The 27,957-nt window shown below is 32.5% G+C and overlaps 1 protein-coding gene across 1 annotated transcript; it reads right to left on the reverse strand.

Moving 5' to 3' along the window:
- Positions 1-1,677: 1,677 nt before the first annotated feature.
- On the reverse strand, positions 1,678-27,818 carry LOC129233356 (inositol monophosphatase 1-like). The gene is made up of 8 exons (XM_054867399.1): positions 27,595-27,818; positions 18,138-18,271; positions 15,603-15,698; positions 14,949-14,994; positions 14,747-14,855; positions 10,197-10,302; positions 9,663-9,814; positions 1,678-1,886 (listed from the first exon to the last, which is right to left on the reverse strand). The coding sequence occupies exons 1-8, from the start codon at positions 27,661-27,663 to the stop codon at positions 1,780-1,782; spliced, it is 819 nt and encodes a 272-aa protein (XP_054723374.1). The 5' UTR covers positions 27,664-27,818; the 3' UTR covers positions 1,678-1,779.
- Between the last annotated feature and the right edge of the window lie 139 nt (positions 27,819-27,957).

The following is a 27,957-nucleotide window of genomic DNA, read 5'->3' on the forward strand; positions in this document are numbered from 1 at the left end:
AATTTCGAAAATTTTCCAGGAGCCCCCCAAGACCTTCTTTTCTCATCTTTCAACATCATTCAAAAATCGTCTAATGGTCTAGTACTACGTTTTTGGAACTTCTACATCGAAACATACCTGGGGAAAAGTTCTGAACACCATGTCTCCTGCTACATTATCAAGCATGGCATACAATTGAATATTTAGGACTGTAATTCCAAAAACATTTCCGGGGGGATGGGGAGAACCCCCGAACCCCTCATTGTTTTTAGCATCACTAAAGATCTCCAAAATTGAGTCTTGGGAGTTCTAATATCAAAAAACAACTGGGAATGGGGAGAATTCCCCATCTTCCGTGGGGGCTTTTAAGGCATTCCATTATGAGCTCCCCTACAGAGTGTGTCTACCGGCGCAAGCCCCCCTACCCCCGTTGGTGATGCAACTGCATCATTTTGTGAACTGAAGTTTTTTTTTTTTTTTTTTTTTTTTCTCTCAAAAACTTGCAATTTCACGTTGGGTGACACCCAAAGCGGACCGCCCTGCTCGGCCTTCCAGTGACACCACTGCTTCAGCAAAATGATGAGAGATTGACAGGTAGACTATGCATAGAAGAAAATCCCATCGAAATGTCGGACATCCGAAATTAGGAAAGTTCCAATGATGTTCAGATGTTTTTTCTATCTTTACAATTTAATTTTGTAACCCCCCCTCCCCCCAAGTTGGTTTATTTAAGTAAAAATTGTATTTTTTCATCAAATAATTTTAAAAATCGGCAGAATCGATAATTTTGCCAAAACTCTGCATATTATCAACCAATTTTAGCAATTTATTTCAGAACCACACATTCATTCCAAGAGGCGCCAAAACTGAGCGTTGCCCCATCTCAGATCTACTCTTCCAGGTATGAATTACGACGCGTTTAGAAGAGGGGAAAAAAATATTTTTCTCATCTTTCACTGCTTCCCAGTGAAGTGGAGTCGCAAAGGGAAAGTTAACTTACTGGCTTTGAAATATAGTCTATTTAAAAAAAGCTTATATGCGCGCAGCTGTTTCATATTATTCTTTTAAAGATTTTATCAAGTTTTTTTTTTCCTTTGTGTTTTATTTTTCTTCATTTTATACCTGATATCAATGATTATTTTTTCAATAAGGTCATGAAACATCTCGATCCTTGACTCACCCATGTGCCACGGCCACGATGGTGAAATTTTACATTGAAGAAATTGAAAAAAGAACGTAATAAAAATAGCTAATGTTCCAAAATTCAGAATGATGAAGGTCCGTTGATTCCAAATTTCTGACTTTGTACAGTATCTAAAGTAGCTACCCTCATGATTCCCCGCACCTTCAACACCCCTTCACCAAGACATTTTGCAGAAACTTTTCTGTTGAGCTTTCTACATCAATAGATTTGAACAGGGAGGAATTAAGATAAAATATATGTATGTAGATTTCTTTTAAATATAAGATATTTTGTCTTTAATTCAGTTAATGTCATCACATATTTCCAAAACTAGATGCTTCAAAAGGAAGGGTATAAAAATAAAACTAAAGAACAAAAATTTTATGACAGCACATTTAAAAATTAAAATGCGCTTCCATAAAATATTTATAAACAATTAACAAACACCTGCTTTTAAAAATAGCATAATATTTACAGATTTAAAAAAAGTAATAAAGTAAGCAAAATGTCTTTCGATTATTATTTTTATTATTAAATTAACTGAAATACAAAATAACAAAATTTAAACAAAATACATAAACTTTTCCAGATGTAACAACAATTTTAAATGTATAACATCAATCATGCGGAAATTGCATATGTTTCAACTCTCCGGAAAGACTGTGAGCAAGCTCTGGGGATGAGGCACATATAAGTCTTCTATTCATCAAGTTGAAGGGTTTTTCTAAATGGAAAGTTAAAGAAATGCTTTAAAAAGTTAAGAAAACGTTTAAAAATACTGCTAACATGTCGCAAAGACCAATCTTCACACTAAAAAAATCAACTTTTCTTTCATTCTTTTGGCACTATGAGAGTTTGTACCGTATCTCCCAGGGCTCCCTCCCCCCCCCCTTCTAAAAACAATAGGAATTAAAAATAAGAGAAAACTTAGTTTAGTACAGTAACTCATAACTCAATAAACCTCTATTAAATAAAACACACATTACACACACCTACTGATTGAAGCATCGAAGGAGATTTAAGTTCCTATATCCAAGTAAATGTATGATAACTCCCACATATTGTACATATAATTATTCACAGCAGTTCTGAGTTATATCCAATTAGAGTTAAAAGATTTATGTTTAAAGACTTATCCTTTAACAACATCTTTAAAACTTATTAAATAATTCGAAATACTAAAGCAAAAATCAGTTGTATTTTAAAGTTTAAAAAAATGAACAAAAGGGGGGGAAAGACGATTTTCGTACCTATGCCTTGTCGAAAATATGAAATTCCACTACATCGATTATTGTATGTAAGATTAATAGTAAATTTAAACATCTTCATTCCTTTCTATGATTCTTTGTTTAAAGCAACGAAACAGATGTATATTATTCTTACCTTGAGATATCGCTATAACTAATAACAAAAATGTAATAAAATAAGGAAATAACTCTTTTTCATTCCGATACTTATATTATTTATAAAGAAATCATAATATTTTTTCTGGATTTTGGCTCAAAGAGATATTTTTTACACCATGAGAAAAATTTATTGCTTCAACTGCTTTAGTACCATTTTTTTTCTTTTTTGAAATTTGGTTGAACTGATGATCTTAAAGACTCGATCTTAGTCTTTTATTCATCCCTTCTGCCTTACCTTGACCAAATATAGCCTTTTTTTTTTAAGCTTCAATTTCTAAGAGTTTACAGTCCCTCCATGTCTGAAGTCCCTAATGATAGTCCAAAATGAGTTTTCTGGTGAAAGCCCCCAAACCCTGACTTTTTTGCTAACTTCATCAAAAATTGCTTAAAAGCATTTTTAGGATTTTAATTATGAAAATTTAGCGGAGAAGTGCCCCGGAACCCATTTTGTAACATTACTACTAAGGATAGTCTGAATTAGCATCTCTAGAGAGACCCTTGATCCCCCATCTCCAGGGGCGGCAAATAGGGGGAGCGAGAGGGGGCAGTTGCACCCCCAAATTTTTTTGCACAGAATGATAAGAAACGGGCAAATTCAGTTTACGTAAATCGCAAATCAGCAACCATATCGTCGCCTCAGAGCAACACTAAGACATTTAATCTCAGAAATAACACTAAGCTATCCTACTGTTGCTCTGAGGCGACGATATGCTAAAAGCATTTTTTTTTTTTTTACAAAACACGCCCACTGATTCTCGATAATAGTCCATGAATCTTGAGACATTTCTATAACACAAGCGGATTTTGCTGTTTGGATGTAACTTAGAAAATAGTGAATCATTTGCAGCCCTTTTCAAAACAGAAAAAAGTGATGGAGGATCACAGTTTGTTTCAACTAAAGAAGTAATCTCCTCGTGTGGACTAAATATTTCATACTTGTGTGTTCAGTGTTATGAGAGGACTAGTGGTGTGGCTGCACGACTTTGCAAGAAATTCCTTAATATTTTGCGTACGGTGTTACGCTCATATTTTAAATGTATATTTAGTTAGTGAGTGGACACAGATTCCTTTTGGTAGAAAAGACATTTCAGCAACCAATACTTTATACAGTACATTCATGGAAAATTCTTACAAAAGACACGCTATTTTTGAAAAAAGTCAAACATCAACAAATGCCTTTTCTGGTTACTCTTTGACTGTGTCATTTCTGAGTGACACAAGATATTCTTCAAAAGTTAAACTTATAAAAGTCCTCCTTGTTAATTTTGGACTGTTTGAAATAAGCGACTCTTTCAATGGCAGAAAAGTCGACGCCCTTTTACATGTATGACTTTGAATGTTTATTCACTTTGTATTGTGGAGAGTTTTTAAAAAATTCTGTACTCTGTCAAAACATCTTCAATCCGCTAACCTTAATTTTCGGACTGTCCATACTTCAGCTAAATCTACAATCAAAACAGTTTATAAGTTTTGCTTGGATGTATATTTCAACCAAAAGCGAAACTTTAAAAAAATCTTAATTCGCGCCAATTTTAATAAGGCGGAAAAAAATCCAAGTGAATTCAGAAGGTGACAAAAAATCATCATGATGATATAAAGTCATAAAATTGAATTAATATTTTTTATCAGATATTAGATTCAGTTTCTAATAAAATTAAAGTAAAATTTGATGATAAAGATTTATCTGTATTGTTGGCCTTAAGCTCAATGTTATATTCATAGGTTATTGAAAAGGAGAAATAAAATGTTTCAATTATACTGCCGTGTGCAGGTAAACAGCAGTATCTGCAGAATTGAGTTTTCGAGATATTTGAAGAAACACGTTTTGGTTTCAATACTAACAATAGGGAAATGTTGGAATTAGATGTCTTTTTCGCATCTTTTTTTCAGCGGAAACCAAATAAGTGAGCTTGTACAATAAAGATAACGTACAATAGATGACAAAAATGCAAAAAAATGAAAAATAAAAAATCTGCAGTTACTGCCCTTTACCTGCACACGGCAGTATAAGTAAAATTTATAGCACTGAGCAAGAATTGTTTTGAAAATAGCAACTATACTATTCAATGATGAAAAATGAAGAATAGCACAACATTCAAAGTTACCTGGGTTATTTTAAAGAGAAAAATCTAAGAGATGTGTTTTCTAACTTTGTTGCTTCAACTGTTTTCCAACTATTCCAATTGGCTCAACTAGTTGTGAAAGTTCATTTTTGTCCGTTAGGAGGTTAGCGAATTATCTTCGGAGCACAATGGGACAAAAAAAACTTTCATCTTTTGTTATACTGGCAAAAAGGTACGACATTACATATTGATGGAATAAAGTAACAAGATTTCCAGATTCTAAAAATCGTACATTAAAACTTTCTGAAAGGTAAAAACTTTAATATCAAAATATTTTGTGGAATAATTTATGATCAAATAAAACTATATTAATTAATATTTAAACTCTTTTAATAGCCTTATTTTTTATAAGTATTTAATCCATTTTATGATACTATCCTGTTAACGAATATGTATTTTAATCCAAACCGAGGTTACTCACATTTAAAAAACTCGACCCCCCAAATGAAATGTTGAAATGCCGCCCCTGCCCATCTCTCACCTAACGTCTTCAAAAACTAACTAAAATGGCATTTTTCAAACATCATTTAGGAAGACATTTCGGGGAACGGCCCCAGGATCTCCCTTTTCTCCAACGTAATCATGGATAGCCTAAAATTTCGTTTTTAGACAGTTACATGGAGCCACCAAACCCTTCCTTCCCTGAACTAGTCTGGTATTGACTTCAGTTTCAAGAAACAGTTCGTGAGGGCACACCGAACCCTAGCCTGCTCTTTGTCCTACTATTATCAAACAATGCCTAAAGTACGGTTTTGGGATTTTCTAAAAATTTCCGGAGGAGTACCACCTGACTTTTGTAACTTTTCACGACGCAACGCTAAGACATCCCCCTAGCATTACTAAAGATAGTCAATAAATGTATTTTTTAGATATTAATATCGAAAAATATCCAGAAAAAGCATCCGAGTTTCCTTAACCTCACCAAAGATAAGTATAAAATTGCACTTTTAGAAATATGCACCTAGGAGTACTTAAACCCTCCCTTTCCAAAAATATAGTCTAAATATGATTTCAATTCCAAAAAATAAATCGGTTTGGAATTTATTCATGTTTTTTCTATCGTTACCAAACACAGCCACAAATGTGTTTTTGAAACTACAGTGCAGAGAAATTTCCAGAGGGAAAGCCACCAGGTCCCCTACCGTCGCCAAAGACAGCCTAAATTTGTGTGACATCCATTTTGAAAAATTTCGACGGTTTTCTATTTCGTATTGAGACCAAATCTCCTTCTCTCTAGTAACGTCAACAAAGATAATCCAAAATTGTGTGTTTAAAATTTCAGTTTCGGAAAATTTTCGGAAAGAGCCGCAATCTTTCCTAAGCTACAACGACAAAAAATTCTTTCAAATTGACAACAATTTTGAAATAATTTCAGGAAGAAACCCCAACATTTTTTTCCTCTAAAATCTTGTAAACGTTCTTAAAATTGGGATTTTTGACGTCAACTTTGAAAATTTCTCCATGGACCTTAAATCAGTTTTGCCACAGAAGTTCAAGAATGAAATTCCCTGACATTTCCAGGTTTTCCAGTCAATTTTAGAAAAGATTCCAGGATAATGAATGTCAACTTACATTATTTAATATCGATACAATATGATTTTTACTGTAAATAAACCTACTTTATTGACCAAATAATGTTTTAAAACATTATCAATAATTGTTATCCAAATTTGGTTTAAGTTAAGACAAACTTAAAATTTAATTACAAATGCTTTGAAAGACCACATATTTCCAATTAATATTTTTATTTTTAAATATCTGTAATTGTGGGCAAAAGTTTTTTTCCCTTTCAATGCAAACATTTTATTTTTCTCAAACCTTTTTGTTAGCACTTTTTTTCAACGCTTTTTCTTAATTAGCAACTTTTTCCTATTACAAGATATGTGCTAGGGTCCATTCTAGCATAACTGAGCATATTGTAAGAAATCTCATTTGATTTAAATCTCCCTCCCTTCCTCCTTGCATACCTGCCAACATTCAAAGAAAAAAATCCAGTAGATTTTTTTCAATGTGGCGCAATATCGCTTTTTCCCACGTTATTGAGGGGATTTAGGGATTTTTTTTAATCATCCCTTAAAGTACAATCATATGCAAGTTGCTTGACCTTACCTGCATGGGCAATGTTGAAGTCAATACAAAACATCGCGCAAAATATGTGATGGTCACTTTTGGGTGACTAATTCAAAAATAGAAATTCACAATTGTATGTTGCTTAAAATTTTTTTGGCTTTTTGCTAACTGACATCATAACTTAAAATCCCCCCCCCCCCCCCCAAATCTTCCCTGCTTCGCAACTCATGAACACGCGAAATGAGATCACAAACGTAAACAAGAATTGATGTTGCCAGATTTCAATGTGCACAATTTTGAAATTAAGTAGGAAACTTTCAAACCATGAAGTAAATGCGCTAAAATGATGTAAAAATTTATTTTAAAGGGGTTTATTTTTTTCATTATCAAGAAAGTCCCTAAATGGAGGGATTTTTTTTAGAGACTAATAAAAACCGGGAGATTTTCATTAAATATCGGGAGACCGGGAGAAATGTTGAAAATCCGGGAGTCTCCCGGAAAATCCAGTAGAGTTGGCAGGTATGTCCTTGCACCATGAATAACAGTATTCCGTCAGTCTATAATGCTACGCGATTTTTCTTTCAAATTTTTGACCAACATGCCCTTTTTGATACTACACTCCAACAAGTGGTGTGACATCTTTTTAAAAAACATTGAAGTTTAAAAAAAAAAAAGAGATTCAAATTTAAAACACCAATATTTTAACAAAAACCACTATGGATGTTTCCAAAACATCGACATCGGCCCTATTCTCAACTGCAACATAAGCATGTAAAAAAATTATCAGCATTGTGATAAAGGGATAAAATCATAACATCTTTCTTTGGCAAGCAAGGATCTATAAAAATCATAGTTCATTCTGTTTCAAAAATAAAAATGTATGCTAAACATTCTCTGCAATGATGATTCAATTTAAAATTTATATTCTTGATACATAAGAATACAGAAAATTGTTAAACTATTCTTCTAAAATGAGCTTTTAATTATCATTTTAAAAAGAATTTTTACAAATCCTTAGCTTTAAAAGCAAATGAAGAACTAAACAATTAAATGCTCATTTTTTTTACAATTTAGTATTTTTACAAAAAAAAATATGCAATTGCTAATTAACTCAATGCAGTTAAAGTTTGCAAAAATAAATAACAAAATTAAGTCATTCTAATCCAGAATTAATTAAAATATCTTCCAACCATTGTAATAATGGAAAAGTTTGAAGGATGCATAAGGACTGAAATCTCAAACATACGAAGCAATTTTCGGCAAAGTCACTTTCAATGTTGGCATGTTTTCAAAAGAATAAGTTTTAACCTACAAAAGCTAAAATTTTGAGATTTTAAACTTTTATGATCATTTATTTCATAAAAAAGAAAGAAAAAAAATTTTTTTTTTAATTACGCCCACCATTGTTCTTTCAAACATAAGGCGTCTTGCTGTCCAGTATAACAATGAAGTGGCTTCAAAGGGTGTTAGGGCCTGGAAGTCATCACAATTATGAATATCATAAAAAGAGGAGCAACTATAAAGATGCTCCCCTGTCATTGGAGAAGTCCCCTCACAGAGCACACAGAGAGGTGAATCTGCCAGGTTGATTTTATGTAAATGGCCTGTAGATAGTCATGTCCAGTAATGGTTCAGAAAGAGGCAACTCCCAGGGCTCTGGGAAGGAGAGAAAGGCACATACGCTGTTAATCATCCAGAAGGTAAGCCCAGGGCTTTCCGTCAGCTTTGTTCCTCAGGGCAGAGACTGTAGCATGTTGGATTTTGCTTGCGAGAAGTCACTTAGCGTTTCTAAGTGGAACCGGGCGAGAAGGTGGATGCAGGGACGCAGCCTCTTTAGCCAAGATGTCCACTCGTTCATTTCCATAAATGCCACAATGGCCTGGGATCTACTGGAAGACAACTTCTCTTCCGGAACGCAAAAGAGAGTCAACGGATTAAGAAAAAAAAGTAGAATGAAGGCTATCAAAATACTAATAAGACCACACATACTTTATGGAAAATACTAGTAATTTTTAGCTAAGCATGGCTTGATTTTTTTTTTTTTTTCCAAAAGAAGCAAAATAAAATATAATTATGTAAATCAGAACTTAATAATTTTTGCATAGGTTTTTTTTTTTTTTTTTTTTTTTTTTTTTTTTTTTTTTGTAGCCTTACTACATTAAGTACTTAAAAATGCTAGCTTGAATTTTTTTCCTCTCAACTATCAGGAAAATTTGCTTATCTGGAATGCGACATTTGCTGCACTTCCACATTTTTACGCAACAGTTTCACCCATCAGATGCAAAAATTGAGAAGGAATTCCCTGACATTTCCAGAAATTTCAATAATTTGTGACTTTTCCTGACAATTCCCTGACCATTTTAGATGATTTTCATTTTCCCTGACAATTCCAGGTTTTCCATATTTTCCAGGTGCGTGGCAACCCTGTTAAATATTCCTGACTCTTTTTGTCTTTGCAACCAAGCAAAACCAAAGATTAGTTAAATTCTATTTTACCTACTCCAATTTTGGAAGGTTTCTGAGAAAAATCCTTCTCCTTCTTCTTTAACAAGCCTCTGTCCTTCCTTTGATCTCACCAAAGTCAGACAAAAATGCATTTTTACGATACTTTCTTCAAAGATATAAATTGTACCTAAGAAATTTCTTGCTATAAAACTTTTCTAACTTTTTATGAATTCATACTTCTGTTTTTTTAATAAAACTTTAAAATTAGACCTTGATATAGAAATGTGAAGGAAGATGGATACGGACATTAAATATAACTCAAAATATGTGAATTGCTCTTTAGGGGAGGCACATTAGGTCTTTGCACGTGAGCAGTCGACAACCTAAGATCCGCCTTGGGCGGAACTTCCTGTTATCATTTAGAAGGTCTAAAACAAACAGAATATAAAAGTTTACCTTCAGGATCAATAACAATGCCTCCGGCTTCTTCAACAATTATCTTCGCACCAGCCATGTCCCAGCAATGCAAAGTGTATTCGAAATAGCCATCCGCATGCCCACTAGCAATTGCGCACATATTCAATGCAGCAGAGCCCATCATCCTGATGCTAATTTTGTAGACGATGCAAGAAAATAAAAATAATTAAAAATGAGCTAATGATTTATTAATTATATTTTTAAATCATATCTAATTGAATTCTATTTAAACAAAAACATTTTTATGTATAAGTGGCAATTATATGTTTAATTAGTTGTTTTGCATTTATTTTGAATTCATTTATTTTTTACCCTGTATTACTACAGAATACCAAGTACAATATGTCATAATTTTAAGTAAAAGAAGAAGTTGTGTTAAAAAAAGTTATGATTAAAGAAAGTTATAAAATTGGGCAAACTGGTTTCTGATGGAAGGCATAATTTCAGAAAGTTATGAAATGTTTTTGTCCAACCTTTGTAAATACGCACAATGATCAAATTTAATTAACTTACCCGTGTGCTTTCCAAGCAATAGCAGAGAAGTTTGTAAAAACTTGATCCATAACTTCGGGTTCTCTGCTGCTTCCCAATTCACATAAAATGAGTGCTTGAGAAAGATCTAATTAAAAGATACATATTATCAAATTATAGTGTTTTTTTAACTGTAAAACTATTGATGAGTACATGTATAAAATGGCAATGAAAAGAACTTATGCTAATTTCATCTCATCATATGCACAGAAAACTGATTAAAAAATTGTAAGTGAAATAGTAAAAATTGAAACTACATTACTTAACAAAGATGAATTTTAAAATATTTATACATTTTGTTGCTACACCTACCAAGGAAATTCTTCATTAAGAACGAATAACAGGAATTTTTATTGTAAAATATGAAAAATCTTCAGTCAAAGTGTCACAAAACTCTTTTTTTGAAAAATAAGACAGTTCCCCAGAGGGACTCTTGTGAACCAGACAACTAGTTCACTAGTGTAAGGTCAGCATAATGGACGAATGATTGCTGTGGGCTGTGTGCTTAATACAGCTTACTTTATAGCAAGACTATACTCAAAGGGGCTGAAAATGTTATTTTGTGTTTATTTTAACTCATGCATTTCTTTTGATATATTGTTATTGAAAAGGAAGTAAAATTTATCAATTTTACTTAAAAGTAGTAACTATAGATTAAAAATGTGCTTAAATTATTTTTTTTTGACACACATTATATTCAGCAATAACAAACACTACAAGTTTTCACAAATCAGAAAATACTCTTAATATTTTCAATCTGATCTACCACAAGAAAGGGCTTTTTGACGATGAAAATTTGTTTTTGACAAACATCAAAAAGTGATTCAAATGGTAAAAAATGATAATAATAATTTTAAAAAATTTAACCTTAAAAAACATACAGCAAAACAAAAATGAAAATCTAAGCCCCCTATGAAAATTTCATACCATATTGTATCACAAGTCTGAAATGAACACTACCTCACAAATTAAATCTTTAAATTTGTAAAATTTCCAAAACAATGACTTCTGAATAAATATTCCTCAAAAATCTGCTAAATTTGAAGCCTTTTCAAGGCCTAAAAAAATGCTATCTAATAAGTACCAAGTTTATGCAAAAAAGAATCTTCTTTTCTGATTCTCACTGGTTTAAACTGTAGAAAACTGTCAAAAACCTAAGTCAATGCTGAGAAAATCATAAACTGCAAAGTTTGCTGGGCATTTTTCAATAACTTTTATTTTTAAAGAAGCCAATAAAATAGGGTGCAACAAAAGTTAGCATAAAGCATGAGTGAGAGAAGAAAAGTGAGAAAAAAATTGCCCAAGGAAGTCTTTTCTGATTAGTAATTATTATTATTATTAATGAATAAATTTCCACACTTCTTCAAATTGTTCCCTTTCAACATAATTAAAGTTACTAGTCATTCAAAAGTAAACTACCAAGCATTAATTTCCATAAATACTTTTTTCTGACCTGAAAAAACCATCAAATCATTTCTGAAAATGCGAGCTGAATTTATTTAACTTCATCTTTTGAAATCCATTTTAACTAAAGTCGTATATTGTAGTTATGTTTTAATATTTCAAAAATTTAATAGAAACCTGCTACACTTCTGATAAAAAAAATATATGAGGCCGTGAGAAGAAAAAGGGATGTAAGTGCTAAAATTGAAAAATTGGAGAAAACCAGTACAAACAGTAGGAGAACCTGTCCTCTGTTTTGGGGCAAGAGATAGTACTAGTAGCTCTGGTAGATGCTGCTATACAGCATAATCTATACATATAATAAAATAAGATGTTTGTGTGTGTGTGTGTGGCGCGCTTCCCGGGAAAACGGTAAGGCCTAGAAAGATGAAATTTGTTATACAGGTACAGTTTCTGCCGAAGATGTGCACCTCGGGCTTCGATTTTTGATATTTTAATTAGAAAAAAAGTTATTAAATGTTTTATGTGTTTTTTTGCACTTTTTAGTACTTTTTACCTCACAGACCCCGAACCAATCGCGCCACACAAATATTTTTTGTACTATAGTGCTGGAAATTTAATTTTAAATACGATGAATGAAAAAATTTTGAAGATAGAGCAATTTTTGTATTTTTTATGAATTTTTAAAAAAACCTTCAATTTGCATTTTTTCTTGGGTTTTATATTTTTCTAATATCATAATGCGAGAAGTATCACAGCCTCATTTCTAAAATTTAAGTTGGTAATAGTAAAAAGATTTCGCCCTCTTCAGAAGAAAAAAGTTCTTAAAAATACGCAATAGTTTCTTTTTTTTTTTTACAATTTTTTTTAATGCTGAACACATCATGTCTTTCTACGCATCGGTCGAAAAAAGCGTTCTTCAATCTTTTATGCCTCTGACGTCAATACTTGGATTTCGATTCGATATTTACGACGGAATCTTAATCGGAAACAATGTTATTGTTTTTTTTTTTTTACTATATAGCTTACTTCTACATTTTATGACGTGATGACCACGTATTTTTCCGGCAGTGCTTTTTTTTTTCTTCCCGTTTTTTTTTTTTTTTTTTTTTTTTTGTTTAATTTAAGGATTGCATTCATTTCTTTTTCGAATTCCACCCCCTTCCCCAAGCTGGACCTTTTGCTGTATCTATATTACGTTGCATTTCATAGATGTGCGCATTTAATTCAATAAAAACAGCGAGATTTTTTTTTCTTCGTCACTTACTTTACTTCATAACTTTTTGCACGCTACGGGAAATTTTGGAGATAACTTTTTTTTTTGCTCTATTTAAATAAAAAAGCGGTTTTTTGAGTGATCTTTCTTTTTATTAGGAAATGAGCGGGGAAGTTAAAATAAATAGAGATGGTCAAGAAAACTTAGAGATAGATCGTAAAGGTAGATAGCCGCCGAAGGCGGCATTATGTAGATACTGAGTTTGAGATTTAGTGGAGAAAAAATGTTTTTTTCGAATTAATACTTATATAAATAAAAAAAGATTGTTAATTACTGTCAGAGATAGATATGCATAGATCGTATAGATAGATAAACAAATACAGAGGTCGATACAGTAAATGGACAGCAAAGAAAGAGACATGCCCGTCATTTAAGGAACTTCAACGAGGTGTCAATGTTCCCCCCCTCACACACACACACACACACCATGACTTCGAAAAAACAATGCGTTAACAAAAAGCACTTCCACTTTTATGTGATTTTTCGACAAATATTTCCATGAAGAGTACGCCGTTTGTGGCTCCCCTCCCCCTCCTTTAATAATATTCCAAACGACGGAACTGGAGATAGATCTAGAAAATATTTTATTCAAACTACTAATGATGTAGATAGATATAGATTGATTGATACCACCACGAAGTTTATTTAAGCAGCCGCCGAAGGCAGACCGCAACATTGGCGTAAAAAGGCGAATGATAATATTGATAATATAGAGAAAAACATTGATTAATACCGTCGCTAAATTGTCCAAGCAGCCGCCGAAGGCGCCAACCCTGGCGCAAAAAGGCGAATGGCGTAAAAAGGCGAACCAGCTGGTCGCCGCAGGTGGCTAGTTTAGAATAAAAATTCAATGACAGCCTACCGAGCCCCGCAACTTTAAAAGTGTTTTACTCAGAACTTGAAAATGTCTTCTCACACCCCTTTGCTTCTCTGTTCACTTATATATAAGATATCTAAAGAAGTTCTTCTGCCCTTATATAGAAGTTTGGTAAGACCTCATTTGGAGTATGCTGTTCAGTTTTGGTCTCCTTATCTTAGGAAAGATATTAATGTATTCGAAAGGATTCAAAGGCGGGCTACAAGGCTAATAAATGGACTTTCTCAATTAGACTATGATTCTAGGCTTAGAAGGCTAAACATGTACAGTCTTGAGCAAAGAAGAGACCGAGGGGACGTGATTCAGTTGTTTTAATTTATTAAAATGAAAGATGTTATGGGGCAGAAGTTTAGCACTGAAAACAAGACAAGGGGTCATTGTTTTAAGCTATTTAAATCTCAGGTTAACATGGATATTAGGAAAAATTATTATTTTAGCAGGGTAGTGGAACCTTGGAACAGTTTACCGGAAGAGGTGGTAATGAGCAAGGGAGTAGATAGTTTTAAGACTGTCATTGTTCTTCACTGGGGATTGTCAGGGCCGGATTTAGGGGAGGGCAGGCGGGGCTACTGCCTCGGGGCCTCCACAACAAAGGGGCCCCCACAATACAATTTTTACAAACTATCCTAACTTTCATGGGTTGAAAATATCGGATATATATCAAATCAAAGTATCGGATATTTTCAAAAATATGATGATCTTTTTGAACCCTGATTAGGGGATTCCACTCCTTCTTGGCCCCGGGGCCTCCACACTTCCAAATCCGTCCCTGAGGATTGTAAATCGACTAGGACCAGCCAAGCTGGGCCCAGAGCCTGTTGGTGGTCATAACTTTTGTATTTTTATCCCTTTACCTCATATGTGTTTTAGATATAAGTAATAAAGAAAATTCATTAAGAAAACTTGTTCATTAAAATTTGCATTTTCTTAGATTTCTTAAACATTTTCAAAAAAAAGTGATCAATTTAATTTAACCTTTTGTTTTAGATGTTTCAAGTTTCTTTCCATTGCAATATGCACCTCTCCCTTTTACACCTGTGTACATTTGATCCAACACTGCATTATATACAACACCTAGAATAACCTGCAATTGAACACAAGAAAAAATAAGTACACCTATGAAATTCATTATTTGGCAAAGGTACATGCATGTACATTACATATTAATCAAACGTACTTCTTTGTCAACAGTCAAACCAATTGATATTGCAGTGTAAGGGAAACTAAAATTAAGAAAAGAAATTATTAACACCTATTTTTAGAAAATGTGTCATACTCATACATTCAATATACATAAAAATATAAGTAAAATTATTTGAAGTGCACTCTTAATTTGTACATACTTTAATAAACTATTATAATATTTTGCAAGAACTAGGACTGAAACTTTTAGGGGAAAATGCAAATTAAAACAAATAAAAACACTTTAAAAACAAATAACCAACAAATAAAAAAACTTTAACATTCATTCTTTCTTTACTACAGAAAATAAGTGTAAAAGATGCAATTTGAATCACTTTATAGTAGGGTCATTTCACGGTAATTTAGACATTTATGTAGAGTCCGTAACGTGACCTTTCTTTGCCATAACTTTTTAATTTACTGTTTGATTAGCATATTTCATTTTGAGCTTTTCCTACCAACACACTCACTTAAATTAAAGTAATTTGCAAATCAAACAGTAAATTAAAAAGTTATGGCAAAAAAAGGTCACTTTACAGGACTCTACATAAATGTCAAATATATCGTGAAATTACCCAGTACATAATTTGGCATGCAACATTTTAAAAGGTCTAAATATCACTGAAAATGAAAGGAACTAAAAACAAACCTATGAACAAAATTCATGGTACCATCAACTGGATCCACAATCCAAGTAGGAGCATCAGTAAATTCAATATTGGTTGATCCTTCTTCACCTATAAAACTAAAAAGGAGTTCAACTTCTGAGATCAATCTTTTAAAAGAAATTACTGCTAAAATCACTGCATCTTTTTCACATGAAGAGATGCATAAAAAAACAGGCAATCATAATTCATGAAATTAAGAAAATACTATGAAATTTAAAGCTTAAAACTCATAATTTAAAGTGATGACTATAAAATAATTTTTTAAAAATTAAACAAACTCATTTGGTATCAAGTACAAAGAAAGAAATTGAATGTAGAGCTAATTCCCATTACAATATGTCTGGAAGACATACATTGAAAGGTAATCATTTTCGATTAGAGGACTGAGCTTAATTTTCTTTATTTTCCATCAAAAACCCCTCTTGCACAATCAAATCTGATGTTTATCACAAATAAAATAGCACAAATTTGTAAATAAAATATTGAGAATCATAATTTTCAATGCAATTTTTTGCCAGGCAATGTTGGCCTTATCAATTGATGTAAATTCATCAGTTGTATACATTGTTAAGGGCAATTAATCCAATGTTTGGTCCAAAATTTACAATTTGAAAAATGAAATTTTTCACTTTTTTGCTAAGTTTTTCCTAAACAATGTTGTCTTTGTCAATGTATACAACTGATGAAATCCTTTTTATAACAAATTCATTGAAATAAACTTAATAGAGGAAGACTTTTTAGAAACATTTTGATTTTGAAAATATTTTTTTTAAACATTATATTAAAATATATCATATATATTATTTTCACAGATTTTTCCAGGGGGGGTGCAACTTAACTTCCTCATTATTTCATCAGTTTTCATATGTAAATTGTCATTTTAAAGGGGGTTTTTAGCATATTTGATGAAAAAGAAAGAGACAAATCACAATTTGGTGTTTTTGTCAAAAATACTGATTTATTCAATTTTTTTATTATACATTGCTCTAATGCACAGCATCCAGAAATGGAGATCCATTGGCTCATTTGATTACAGCGTTATGCTAATAACAGAAAGTTGGGAGTTCGAATCCCCAACAGCCGAAAAATATCTTTCTAATGACTTATTTTCTTCAGAAGAATTGAACCAGTGAGAAGCAAAGGGATGTAAGTATCAAAAGGTAAAAATGGAAATAACCAGAACAAGTGGTAGATGACCCCCTCCTCTGTCTTGGGGCAAGAGATAATACAGTAAAATCCCTCCTAATGGACACCCCTCAAAGGCAGACACCCCTCTTATGCGGACAATTTTTAATTGCTCAGTTCCAATGCAAATAACATTATTAAACCCCTTTCCTGCAGACACCTTTCTATTGCGGACAAAAAAATTTGTCCCATTAGTGTCCGCATTAGAGGGATTTTACTGTACTAGTAGCCCGGTAAGTGCTGTTATACAGCATGATTTAGAAAAACTTTTCAATGAAACCCTACCTAAAACTTTATCTTTAAATGTGATTTACTCAAAACTTGAACATGTCCTTTGCATCCCTTTGCTTCTCACTGCCTCAATTCTGATGCAAATTTACATGAATACATGATCTTAAACTCATCGCAAGATTCTGAGCTACATTTGTTTTTGTTAAAATTAGGAAACAAGGCACATGATAAATTGCAATATAACTTTTTTTAAATGTTCTAACAAAAAGAGGCATCAATTTCAATGTAATTTGTCGCTTTATTATGCATTGCTTTCAGTGTGTGGAATCTCAAGATGGAAGCCCATGCATTCAAAGGGTAAGAGAGTTTTGCTTATAACTCGAAGGTCATGGGATTGATTCTTCAAAAGGTCAGAAAATGACTAGCCTGCAGCAAAGGAGAGTCAGAGGGGATAAAATGAAACATGTTAATGGATTAAATTTTTGCATGGAAAGCAGGATAAGCGGTCATTGTTTTAAGCAATTCAAATCTGAGGCTAATTTGGAAATTAGGAAAAATTACTACTTTAGAATGGTTGTGGGCGCTTGGAACAGTTTACTGGAAAAGGCAGTAATGAGCAAGGGGATGGATTAGGGACTAATAAACTGACTAGGACCAGCCTAGCTGGGCCCAGAGCCTGTTGCTGGTTGTCACATTTGTATTTGCATAAAATGTAGTTTTTGAATGACCAATGTTTTTTAGCAATGTCTTTGTACAGGAGCATTGAGTGTTTTAGTTATGGTATCATAATGTGGAATTGAGTGACTTAAATTGAATAAAAAGCAACTTTTTGAAACAAACCCCTAAATGTGTTTTAAACTATAGTGAATTCAACAAGAACTGATAGTGGAAGTGAACAGCAATGTGACTCTTAGCAATACTGTTGTCTGATTGACGAAAAGAGCGCCAGATAAGCGAAATGTCCCTCAGAAGAATCGCCATTTCAATGAGTAATTCATGACAGTGGCATTTGTTGGCCCCATACAGGAATCTTTGTTTACTTCCTCTATCAATTCTCCCTGGATGAACTATAATACTAGAATTTAAAAAAAGAACCTTACCAATGATCAGGAAAATGTTCCTTAAATCCTTTCTTCAACAAATCTTCAACTTGCTTGTCAGTCTCAGTAACCAGATCTACATTTGACTGCTTTGTTTCTATGTTTTTTTTCTTGTTAATAGCGAACCGCACTATCTAAAATTATTTTAATTATCATCAAATTAACATAACAGAATAACTATAACATTAAAAACACAGTAAGTATCCCTGTGGCAGAATTTTATTTTACTTTCTGCGACAAATTTTCTGGACCTAATTTCTTTCTGCAAGAATGCTCCATGAAGTGAAAAATTAACTAATGGACAAACTTAAGTGCAATTCATTTCAAAAGTGAAAAATTTATTTATTTATTAACAAATTTTTCACAACTTCTTGTTTAAGTAAATTCATTAATACAAAAACAAAAAGCATTAAAGCTCAGTATCAGGGCTTTCAACAGGTTTTCAGTTTTCGCTAGAGAAAAAAAAAGGACCTAGAGCTAAATCTATACAGTTAAAAAAATTACACCATTTTAACAGAAATTGGTAAGCCGTAAAAAAAAATCAAATCAAACCAAAAGCAATGTAAATTAGTATGCTAATTTATGCAATGCTAAAGTAAATTATTATGTTATAGCAGGGGGTGATCGCTTAAACAGAGATGCCACTCTTATATTTAAGTTTTCAGTCTTAATCTCTTAGCACTTATCTGTAGTTCTTTATGCCAGAAAAATACAGACGCAACATCTATTCAATATTCAAAGAAATAAGATCCGAAGAAAAAATAATTAATTAAAATATGCATTACAGTTACAGTACGGAGAAAACCTCCCCTCCCCCCCCCCAAAAAAAATTAACTAACACATGCATGGGATTTGAAAAAATAAATAAGGATCACCCCTGCTCCTCCCATAAAAAAACTAAATTAAAATATGCATTACACTATTATAACGAAGTATCCCCTTCCCCCAAAAGGAAAATGAATTTACTTGAAATATGCATTACAGTTAAAAAAAAAAAACTAAAACATGCACATGATTTGGGGGGAAAAATGAATAAATAAAGGTCACCCTCCCATAAAAAAAGAAAACTAAATTAATGTATGCAATACACAATATTATAAACAAAGTATCCCCCCCCCAAAGGAAAATAAATTTAATTAAAGAACACATTTTAGTCAGAACAAATCGAAAATTCAACCACCGGCCAGAAGAAAATAGGATTTTATTAAAATACTAAAGCAAAATTTATTGCAAAATTTAAAAGCAAAATAGAAATTACACCCTGCCCTCTCCCTCATGTGAGAAAAAAAAAATTTAAATCAAGTACTGGAGCAAACAAAAGTTCCCTTTCCATACGAAGAAAAAAGAATTTAATTAGAATATGCATTTTGAAAAAAATCTATAACTCTGCCAGATAGAAAAGATTTTCATTCATATAAGCACCCCTATCTGAATAACGATTGGTCAGCCCAAAATACCACACAATTTATCAAGTATTCCATTTGTTTTCGGTTGCTGCAACCTACGACACCGCAAATAAGCCATTTTTTAAGGGCTTAAATTAATTTTTCAACAGAGGTAAAAAAAAAAGCTTGAAAAGAAAATAAGTCGGCACAAGTCTTTCACACAAAAACAAACATGTGAATTGCGAAGCCAATGCAAAACCACTGTTCTTTAATAAAGACAAGGTTGCTTTAAAATCACTCCACGTGGGGTGAAGTTCTGATTAGAACCAATTTTAATCCATGCCATATCTCCCAATCTCCGAAGTTGCAGACTACCATACTCATCAATGATCGCTCGATTTGGCGCTCGCCAAAGTTTTTTTTGTTGTAAAATGCTGCAATTATTTTATTTATCACAGAAAATCAGGCCTTATCCTTAATTTGTAGTTGAGTTATATTTTTTACCTTGAAACAGCTAACCTTTGGTATTGTTCTGCAGGATGGTTTTATTGCTGACGGTTTTTTTTTTTTTTTTTTTTTTTTGCCCTTTTCCTTTTCCCCCTTAGTGCAAAATCTTTCTGCACAAAACTCTCTCTCATTCTGCAATAATGTCGCTGTGTCTGCAGCATTCTGCCATGGGGGGGGGGCGTAAGTATTAAGCAATAAATAAATACCTTTGTGCCAAGGAATAACAGGAAATATCCAACATTGTTTAGCACAAATAAACAGATTACAGAATACTCATGTTTTGGGGTATCACTCAAGGAGCCTCTTTTTCAATTCAAAGGTGTGAGCTTCGAGATATAAAGACATCCAGTAAAAGCAATGAAAATGGGCAGCAGGCAGCTTAAATATCAAAATAAGCAATTAACAAAAGCAAAACAAGAAACAATGGAATTCAAAGTCAAAATTTATTGCATGATTCCCTCCCAGGGGAAACCGTTAAACCATAAATTTCAGTAAAAAAAACCATAAAATACATTTTGTTATTAAAATGAAACCGCTCATTGATAACTTAGCAATAAATTTATGTCCGTTTTTTTTTTTTTTTGCTACCAATCAACTGCCACATTTAGCGAAAAAAAGAATAAACATAATTCAGAAAAACAGAAAACAGTTGGAAAACAATAAAAAGTTAAACAAGTACAAAAGAAAACATGAAATGGAAACGTAAAGAGAGAAAAAAGTACCAAAGACATTACAATAACCACCTACAACACAACGGGAGAAAATATGAGATCAAAGAAGAGGGCAAAAAAAGACTAACAATTAATGAATGGATGCCACACTGCAGAAAAATACGGAATGGCTTTAAGATTGTTTGCTAGATTAGAATGATTCTTCAGAATGCGGAAACACTCCCAAAAATCAAGATCTGATGAATTTGGCCATTTCTGGATAATATTAAATGAGTTGAAATCAAAGGAGTGATTTGAGTCCCAGCAGTGTAGAACAATACTAGACTTATTGAACTGTTGTTTTCTCACATAATTTTTACGCTCTTTTAAACGAAATTTAAAAGAACGGCCGGTCTGTCCAATATAGGCAAGACCGCAAATGCAGTCAAGTTTATAAATTCCATAATCATTAAGATGATTAATAGAATTCTTAGGAGACGAGAACGAAAGTTTATTAATTGGTGAAAACACAACCTGGAATTGGAAACAGAAAGGAAATTTCCTGTTTCAAATTCTATTTCCGATTTTGATGCTGTTAATAGAAATTCTTGGACTCGAACCCTTGGTTCCTCTGAGATGCATCAAGCAACTTTAAAAAAGAAATTGACACACCTCTGTAAAAATTTGCAAGTTGTTCTTTCAGATAATTTGACCATAGTTAGTAAAAATGCAGCTCTTAAACTCTCTAGTGTTCCATTAAATTGTTCCCAATTGAACGCTCTTAAGTGCAATGATAATTTTGTTGTGGTTAGTAAACCTTCTTTTTCTAAGCTTATTTCTCCCATTGAGAAAGCTTTTAAATTTAGTACTTTATCTTCAACTCAAAAAGATTCCATTCGACATCTTATAGCTTCTAATGTTGACTTCAATTCTAAAAATTCTAAACATGTTTTTGCCAATACTGTTAGTCGTTGTATAAGGAATTTAATTTCTAATTCAGATTGGGTTGTTACTAAAGCTGACATGGGTGGTCAAATAGTTGTTCTAGACAAGTCATCATATGTTGATAAAACTAATGATTTGATTTCTTCTGGTCCATATTCGGAAATTTCTAAAGATCCCTGCAATAATGAGTTAAAGGCTATTTCATACGCTGTCAAGTCAGTCCAATCTATTCCATTGAAAGTTAAGCGCTCTGTTATTCCTTCTATTCCTAATTGTGCTAGGTTTTATGCTTTGCGGAAGGTTCATAAAGCTGGTACTCCTTTCATGCCAATTGTTTTCAATATTGGTACGGCTTCCTACAAACTTGCGAAATATTTAGTCTCGGTGTTTTCTCCCCTTAGGAGTCAGAATTTATTCGCTGTGAAAAATTCGACTGAATTTGTCGAAAAAAATTCATAATTTTGCTCCAAATAACTCTTTTATGGCTTCATTTGATGTTAACTCTTTCTTTACAAACGTGCCGGTTGAGGGTTCATTGTTACGCCTTAAGAGTAGACTTTCTGAATTTGATTTTACCACTAAGGAAATTGATGAGTTAATTTTTCTTACTCGGATTTGTTTGAAACAATGTTCTTTTGTTTTTAATGGTAGATTTTATACTGTGGTTGATGGTCTGGCTATGGGAAACCCACTTAGCCCCATGCTTAGTGATATTTACATGCATTACTTTGAAGTTAAGCTGTTCCAAAAATTAGTTTCAATTTTATGTTTGCTATGTTGATGACTGTTTTGTTCTTATGAACCATAATCATCTTAGTGTTGATGAGACTTTAGTTATTTTAAACTCTATAGATCCTCATATTCAATTCTCGTATGAACTAGAACAAAATAACTCTCTGCCTTCCCTTTCTCGATGTTCTCGTTTCACGAACTGAGTCTGGTTTTGAAAATACTGTTTATCACAAACCTTTTGCTGTTCTTTACCTCCTCACAGACTACCGTCTCATCCACCTAATCAAAGATATTCTGCTTTTAATGCTCTTGTTAATCATGTTCTAAAGACTTGTTCTTCAGAGGAACTTCTTAAGGCAGAACTTAACTATTTTAGAGCTGTGGCAATTGATAGAGACTATCTGCCCACTTTGATTGATTCTATTTATAAAAAGGTTTCTAAAAGATCCCAAAGTAATGTTCGAAAAAGAACTTTCATCACTAAGAATTTGGTCGTTTTACCATTCTTTCCTTCTGTTAGTTTTCAAGTAGCTAAGATACTTAAACGTTTAAAATTCCAAGTTGTGTTTTTACCAATTAATAAACTTACGTTCTCGTCTCTTAAGGATTCTATTGAGCCTTAATACTTTCTGATCTTAATGATTGTGGAATTTATAAAATTGACTGCATTTGCAGTCTTGCTTATAATTGGACAGACCCGCCGTTCTTTGAAATTTTGTTTAAAAGAGCATAAAAATTATGTGAAAAAACAACAGTTCAATAAGTCTAGTATTGCTCAACACTGCTGGGACTCAAATCCCACCTTTGATTTCAACTCATTTAAAATTATCCAGAAATGCCCAAATTCCACAGATCTTGATATTTGGGAGTCTTTCCACATTCTTAAGAATCATTCTAATTTAGTTAACAATCTTAAAGCCATTCTGTACTTTTTTGCAGTGTGGCATCCATTCATTAATTGATAGTCTTTTTTCGCCCTCTTCTTTGATCTCATATTTTTCTCCATTGTGTTACAGGTGGTTATAGTAATGTCTTCGGTACTTTTTTCTGTCTTTATGTTTCCATTTCATGTTTTATTTTGTACTTGTTTAACTTTTTGTTGTTTTCCAACTTCTTTCTGTTTTCTCGAATTATGTTTGTTCTTCCTCTCGCTAAATGTGGCAGTTGATTAGTAGCAAAAAAAAATTTGGACATAAATTTATTGCTAAGTTATTAATAAGCGGTTTCATTTTGACAGCAAAATGTATTTTATCGGTCTTTTTACTGATATTTATTGCTTAACCGTTTTCTCTGGGAGGAAATCATGAAATAAATTTTGACTTTGAGTTTCATTTTTCTGGTTTTGCATTGTTAATTGCTTATTTTGATTTTTAAGCTGTCTGTTGTCCATTTTGGAACTAATGTCATATACCCTTGGCGACTTTTCCTGTTGGCACCAAGAAAGTGTCACCAAGAAAACAATGTATAACAACATATGTCATACATCGCTCTTAGTGATTTTTTTTTAGCGCCAACAGGAAAAATTCAGATACAAAAACATGATCAAAGCACTCCAGAAGACAATATATATAAAAAAAACATAAAACTACAGCAAAAAACATCGCGAATATTTGTTTCAAAAATACCAGAAACTAGAAAGTTTTTGTACACAAATAAAAATTACTAGTAGGAATTTAAAATGCTTAAATTAACAAATTATTATCACAGCTCACCAAAAAAATATATACCAATAGAAATAAAAGCTATTTCCAACATGTATTTTGTCGAACAAGAACAATTCTCATACTCGACTAAAAAAGAGCAAAGCGATTCAATATGCGATGTTTAAAGCAGAAAACATCCCTGAAATATAACTATTTCAGCCAAAAAAAAACGCATAGTTATTCAAATTTTGATGTATGAAAAGTAAAAATGTCTCGACAGAACATCCCAAACATAAACAATACAAAAATACCACACATTTATTTGCTATCCAAAACTGCTTTCAAAATACCTCCTAAAAGTATCTAACTATATTTTACATCGAATAACACCTTCATATTTTTATAAAATCGTAGGGACAACTTATTTTCAGAAATTCAGTACCTAAAGGAGGCACGTTTACAGAATATGCTTGAATAGTTCTTGGCATCAATAAGAATCAACTTTTAGAATAAAATAACTCTACTTTTTTTGTAAAATAAACTTACATGCAGTAAATATAAAGTTTAAAACTACAAGAAACCCTCAAGATTTTGTAAAAACATAAAGAATTTCGGAAGTGAGATGTTTTTTTTTTTTTAATTCTAAAATAAAAACTTACGTTTTTGTTACGTATAAATCCTCACACTCAGTCTGAAACACAACATATGAAGCAATGCGCCTTACCAAGACACACCCCAAGTTCAGTTTTACTCTTAATTAATGGTCAAGTTTAAAGAAACTGGCATTTTCTAATATTTATTCATTAACATAACTACTGAATCTAAACCAACACAAAATATGCTTTTCTGTGAGGTATATTGCACAAAAAAACAAAGATCTATCCAACGTGAACCGGACCACCTCTAACAAGTAAACAAGTTTGAACAGATTGAAGATTGCCTTCGGGTTGCCAAACACAGGTTAGTTTAGCCAGGGGTACCATGCTTAAAAGTTATTGCCTCACTGGCGAGAAAAATATTTCAATTTTGTGTAAAAAATTGGATGTCCCCAAATGGTGGGGGGGGGGGGTATATCACATCTGTACCTCCATTTTCATTGCTTTTACTGGGTATCTTTACATCTAGAAGCTCACATCTTTGAATTGAAAAAGGGGTTCCTTGAAACCCCGAAACACGTGTATTCTGTAATCTGTTTATTTGTGCTTGGCAACGTTGGATGTTTCCTGTTACAGTAAGTATAGTTTTTTGCACCAGAAAACATTTCAGAAAAGACTTATTTATTGTTTTTAATAAATAATCAAGATTTGATAAAGCTTTCACTCGAAGATAATTTTCAACCTACATAATTACCACAAAAGTAATGAAAATAATTATCGACAAAAATATTATTTACTTTGATTTGAATTCTTTCAACTATTGCTCACAATGATAACTTTTCACATTGAAAAAAATAAATAAATATGGTCTAAAATGCTTAGCGTAGACTACAATCCAGCGGTAAGCAACTGGTGAACCGTAATTAGTCTAAAATTGGACTGAAAAAACTATTTTTAAAGTATAAATTACTTAAGAATATTCTTCTGTGGATAACAATACCTTTGGGCACCACACTCACAATTACTTTTGATATACCATTATTAGGGAAAACCTAACCTTGCAGTATAGTGAGGGCAGCACAGCATTATGTGTGCCAACATCATTGCTATCAGGAATCATAATGCTGCCAGGTTAGGTTTGACCCAACTATAATTTTCTAGTTAATCAAGTTTCCTAAATATTTAATTGACTGGTTTGAGTCATTTACTTGGCTATCATATAAGGCTCATACAATTGGGGAACTTTTAAAGAACAGATACTGCACAAAAATTATGATGCCCACTTTAAACACCATCTTTGTGTAAACATATACCCACTTTGCTCCTTGCGTGAGCCCATGGACTTTCATTCAACCCCCAAAATCTCAAGACTGTAAATGAAATTTCTTCTGTTGATTTTTGTACACAAATATGCCTAGAGATTGCATTTAATATCAATTTGGGAGTAAGTATCAATTCAGAGTAAAAAAAATTGTAATGTTTTTCCCTCGACCTCAATGAAAATTTTTCAGGAGTACCCGGACCACACTTAAAATTACTTGCGAAACCATGCTATAATCCATTCTAGTCACATGACGAAAAAGCTATTCTAGATTATAAAGAAATATACATATAGGGTTACAATAGGGCTTCCGTGAAGCAGTCAAATTTTTTGTAAAATGCAAAAGTACTATGGTCCAAAGGGGTAATTCGGATATAAAATATATTTCATTAAATAAAATGTACATTACTAATTAATTCATACACCTGCAGAAGTCTACAGTTGTAAACATCATCCTTGCATAGGTTATGCTGAAAATATGGTGGAAACAGTTATTGAAATTGATAAAAGAAAGTTCAGTTTTCTAAAGACAGTACTGCAAAACAAACTAATCACTTGTTACATTTTCCCAGACAACCATGACATTAAACGGAATACAGGAAAGATTTCAGATGTCTTTCCTGTTCCTGATTTTATTATTAATTTATTTCATATTAAAACATCTTTGTTTTCCCCCAAGACATTTTCTTCTCTTCAGTAACAAAGTTTTTTTTCTGAAAATCATTCAACTCAGCATTGTATGGGGGAAAGGGCTGTGTACCCGTCCTCCTTTTCTGGTCCTTCTATATGACCAAATGGAATATTTGGGGTTGTCTGCCAGTAGGCAGTATATAAAATGCCAACTGAATATTCAGTGCATTCCTAGCTATTATTATATCCTAATATAAGTACCAAAGGGTGGATCCAGTCTCTGCTTTTGGAGGGAATCATTACTGAATTACAAAGTACAAATTTCAGGCCAAATGATAGGAAAGATTTTGAAATATAAGTCCTCAAAACAGTTTGAGACAATATTTGGTCATTTAAGTAGAAGTAATGAACCCCCTCCCCCAAACTAGATCTGCACCTGATGAGTACTGATAGTTTCAATGTTTAAATTGTACAAAATTACAAAAAATTAGATTTTTAAAATACAAAGTTAGTGAAATTTTAAAACAATATTAATGCGAAGAAGTGGGATTTTTTTTTCACTCTATTTTGTTCAAATTATAGTGTTGTTCAAAAGAAATTGTCTGTTCTTAGTGTGGGCGCTAAAACCTAAATTCCATACGGCGAAAACGTTTTGCTGATTCTTATATTCTGATTAATGTAACAATATAATTTCTCTTTAATTTTAGGCTATAAAAAAGACAAATAATTAAAAAATTGTAATATAAATAAAAAATGCCAAGTTAAAAGTAAAACTTGCAAAAAAGAAAAAAAAAGGTAAATGTCTTACGGCTGTGCATTGATTGAAGTACATTTTGTATTTCTGAACAATTTTGAAGATCAAATAAAGGGAAGGAGACAGGAGTAGACATTATTTACCGGGCCTGGGGGGTGAAGACAGGATTACAACAAATTCCTGAGCGCAGTTACTACTAGGTATCTAAAAATTTCAACGCATTACGTTGTTAATCGTTAGATAAATTCGTGGAAGAAAATACATTTAGAAAGAATTCAGAAATGAGCTATTTACCTCACCGGCTTCTTGAGCAAGTTTTACAGCTACATCATAGCATTTGTCAATATCGACTTTGGCAGACATAATACAGAAATTCTGCAGAAGGCGCAATTAAAATTATCCGCACAAATTTGCGGTTCGATTTATCAGCACAACCAAGTGAAACTTTATATATTAGTCTCGAAATCACAGATTAACTAACCTAAACATAAGCTGAAAGCAATTTAATCCGTCTTGTTTATATCACGTGATTAGGAACAGACAGCAAGCAGTTAAGCTAACGAGAAGAAAAAAAAACTCGATTTGAAACCCGATTTGATATTGAAACATGCTTAAAAAATATAAAAGTTAATCAAATGCTTCAATTTATCTCCATAA

This window comes from Uloborus diversus, chromosome 1, assembly GCF_026930045.1.
Source record: "Uloborus diversus isolate 005 chromosome 1, Udiv.v.3.1, whole genome shotgun sequence".
Classification (NCBI taxonomy): Eukaryota; Metazoa; Arthropoda; class Arachnida; order Araneae; family Uloboridae; genus Uloborus; species Uloborus diversus.

Bases quoted from the DNA above. Each gene is read 5' to 3' on its own strand.
- LOC129233356 (XM_054867399.1), bottom strand. From the start codon at position 27,663: ATGTCTGCCAAAGTCGATATTGACAAATGCTATGATGTAGCTGTAAAA. The intron at 15,699-18,137 runs GTAAGGTTCTTT...ACTCCTTTTTAG, and splicing joins GAACATTTTCCTGATCATTG to TTTTATAGGTGAAGAAGGAT. The intron at 1,887-9,662 runs GTAAACTTTTAT...CTTTCCATTTAG, and splicing joins CATTGTTATTGATCCTGAAG to AAAAACCCTTCAACTTGATG.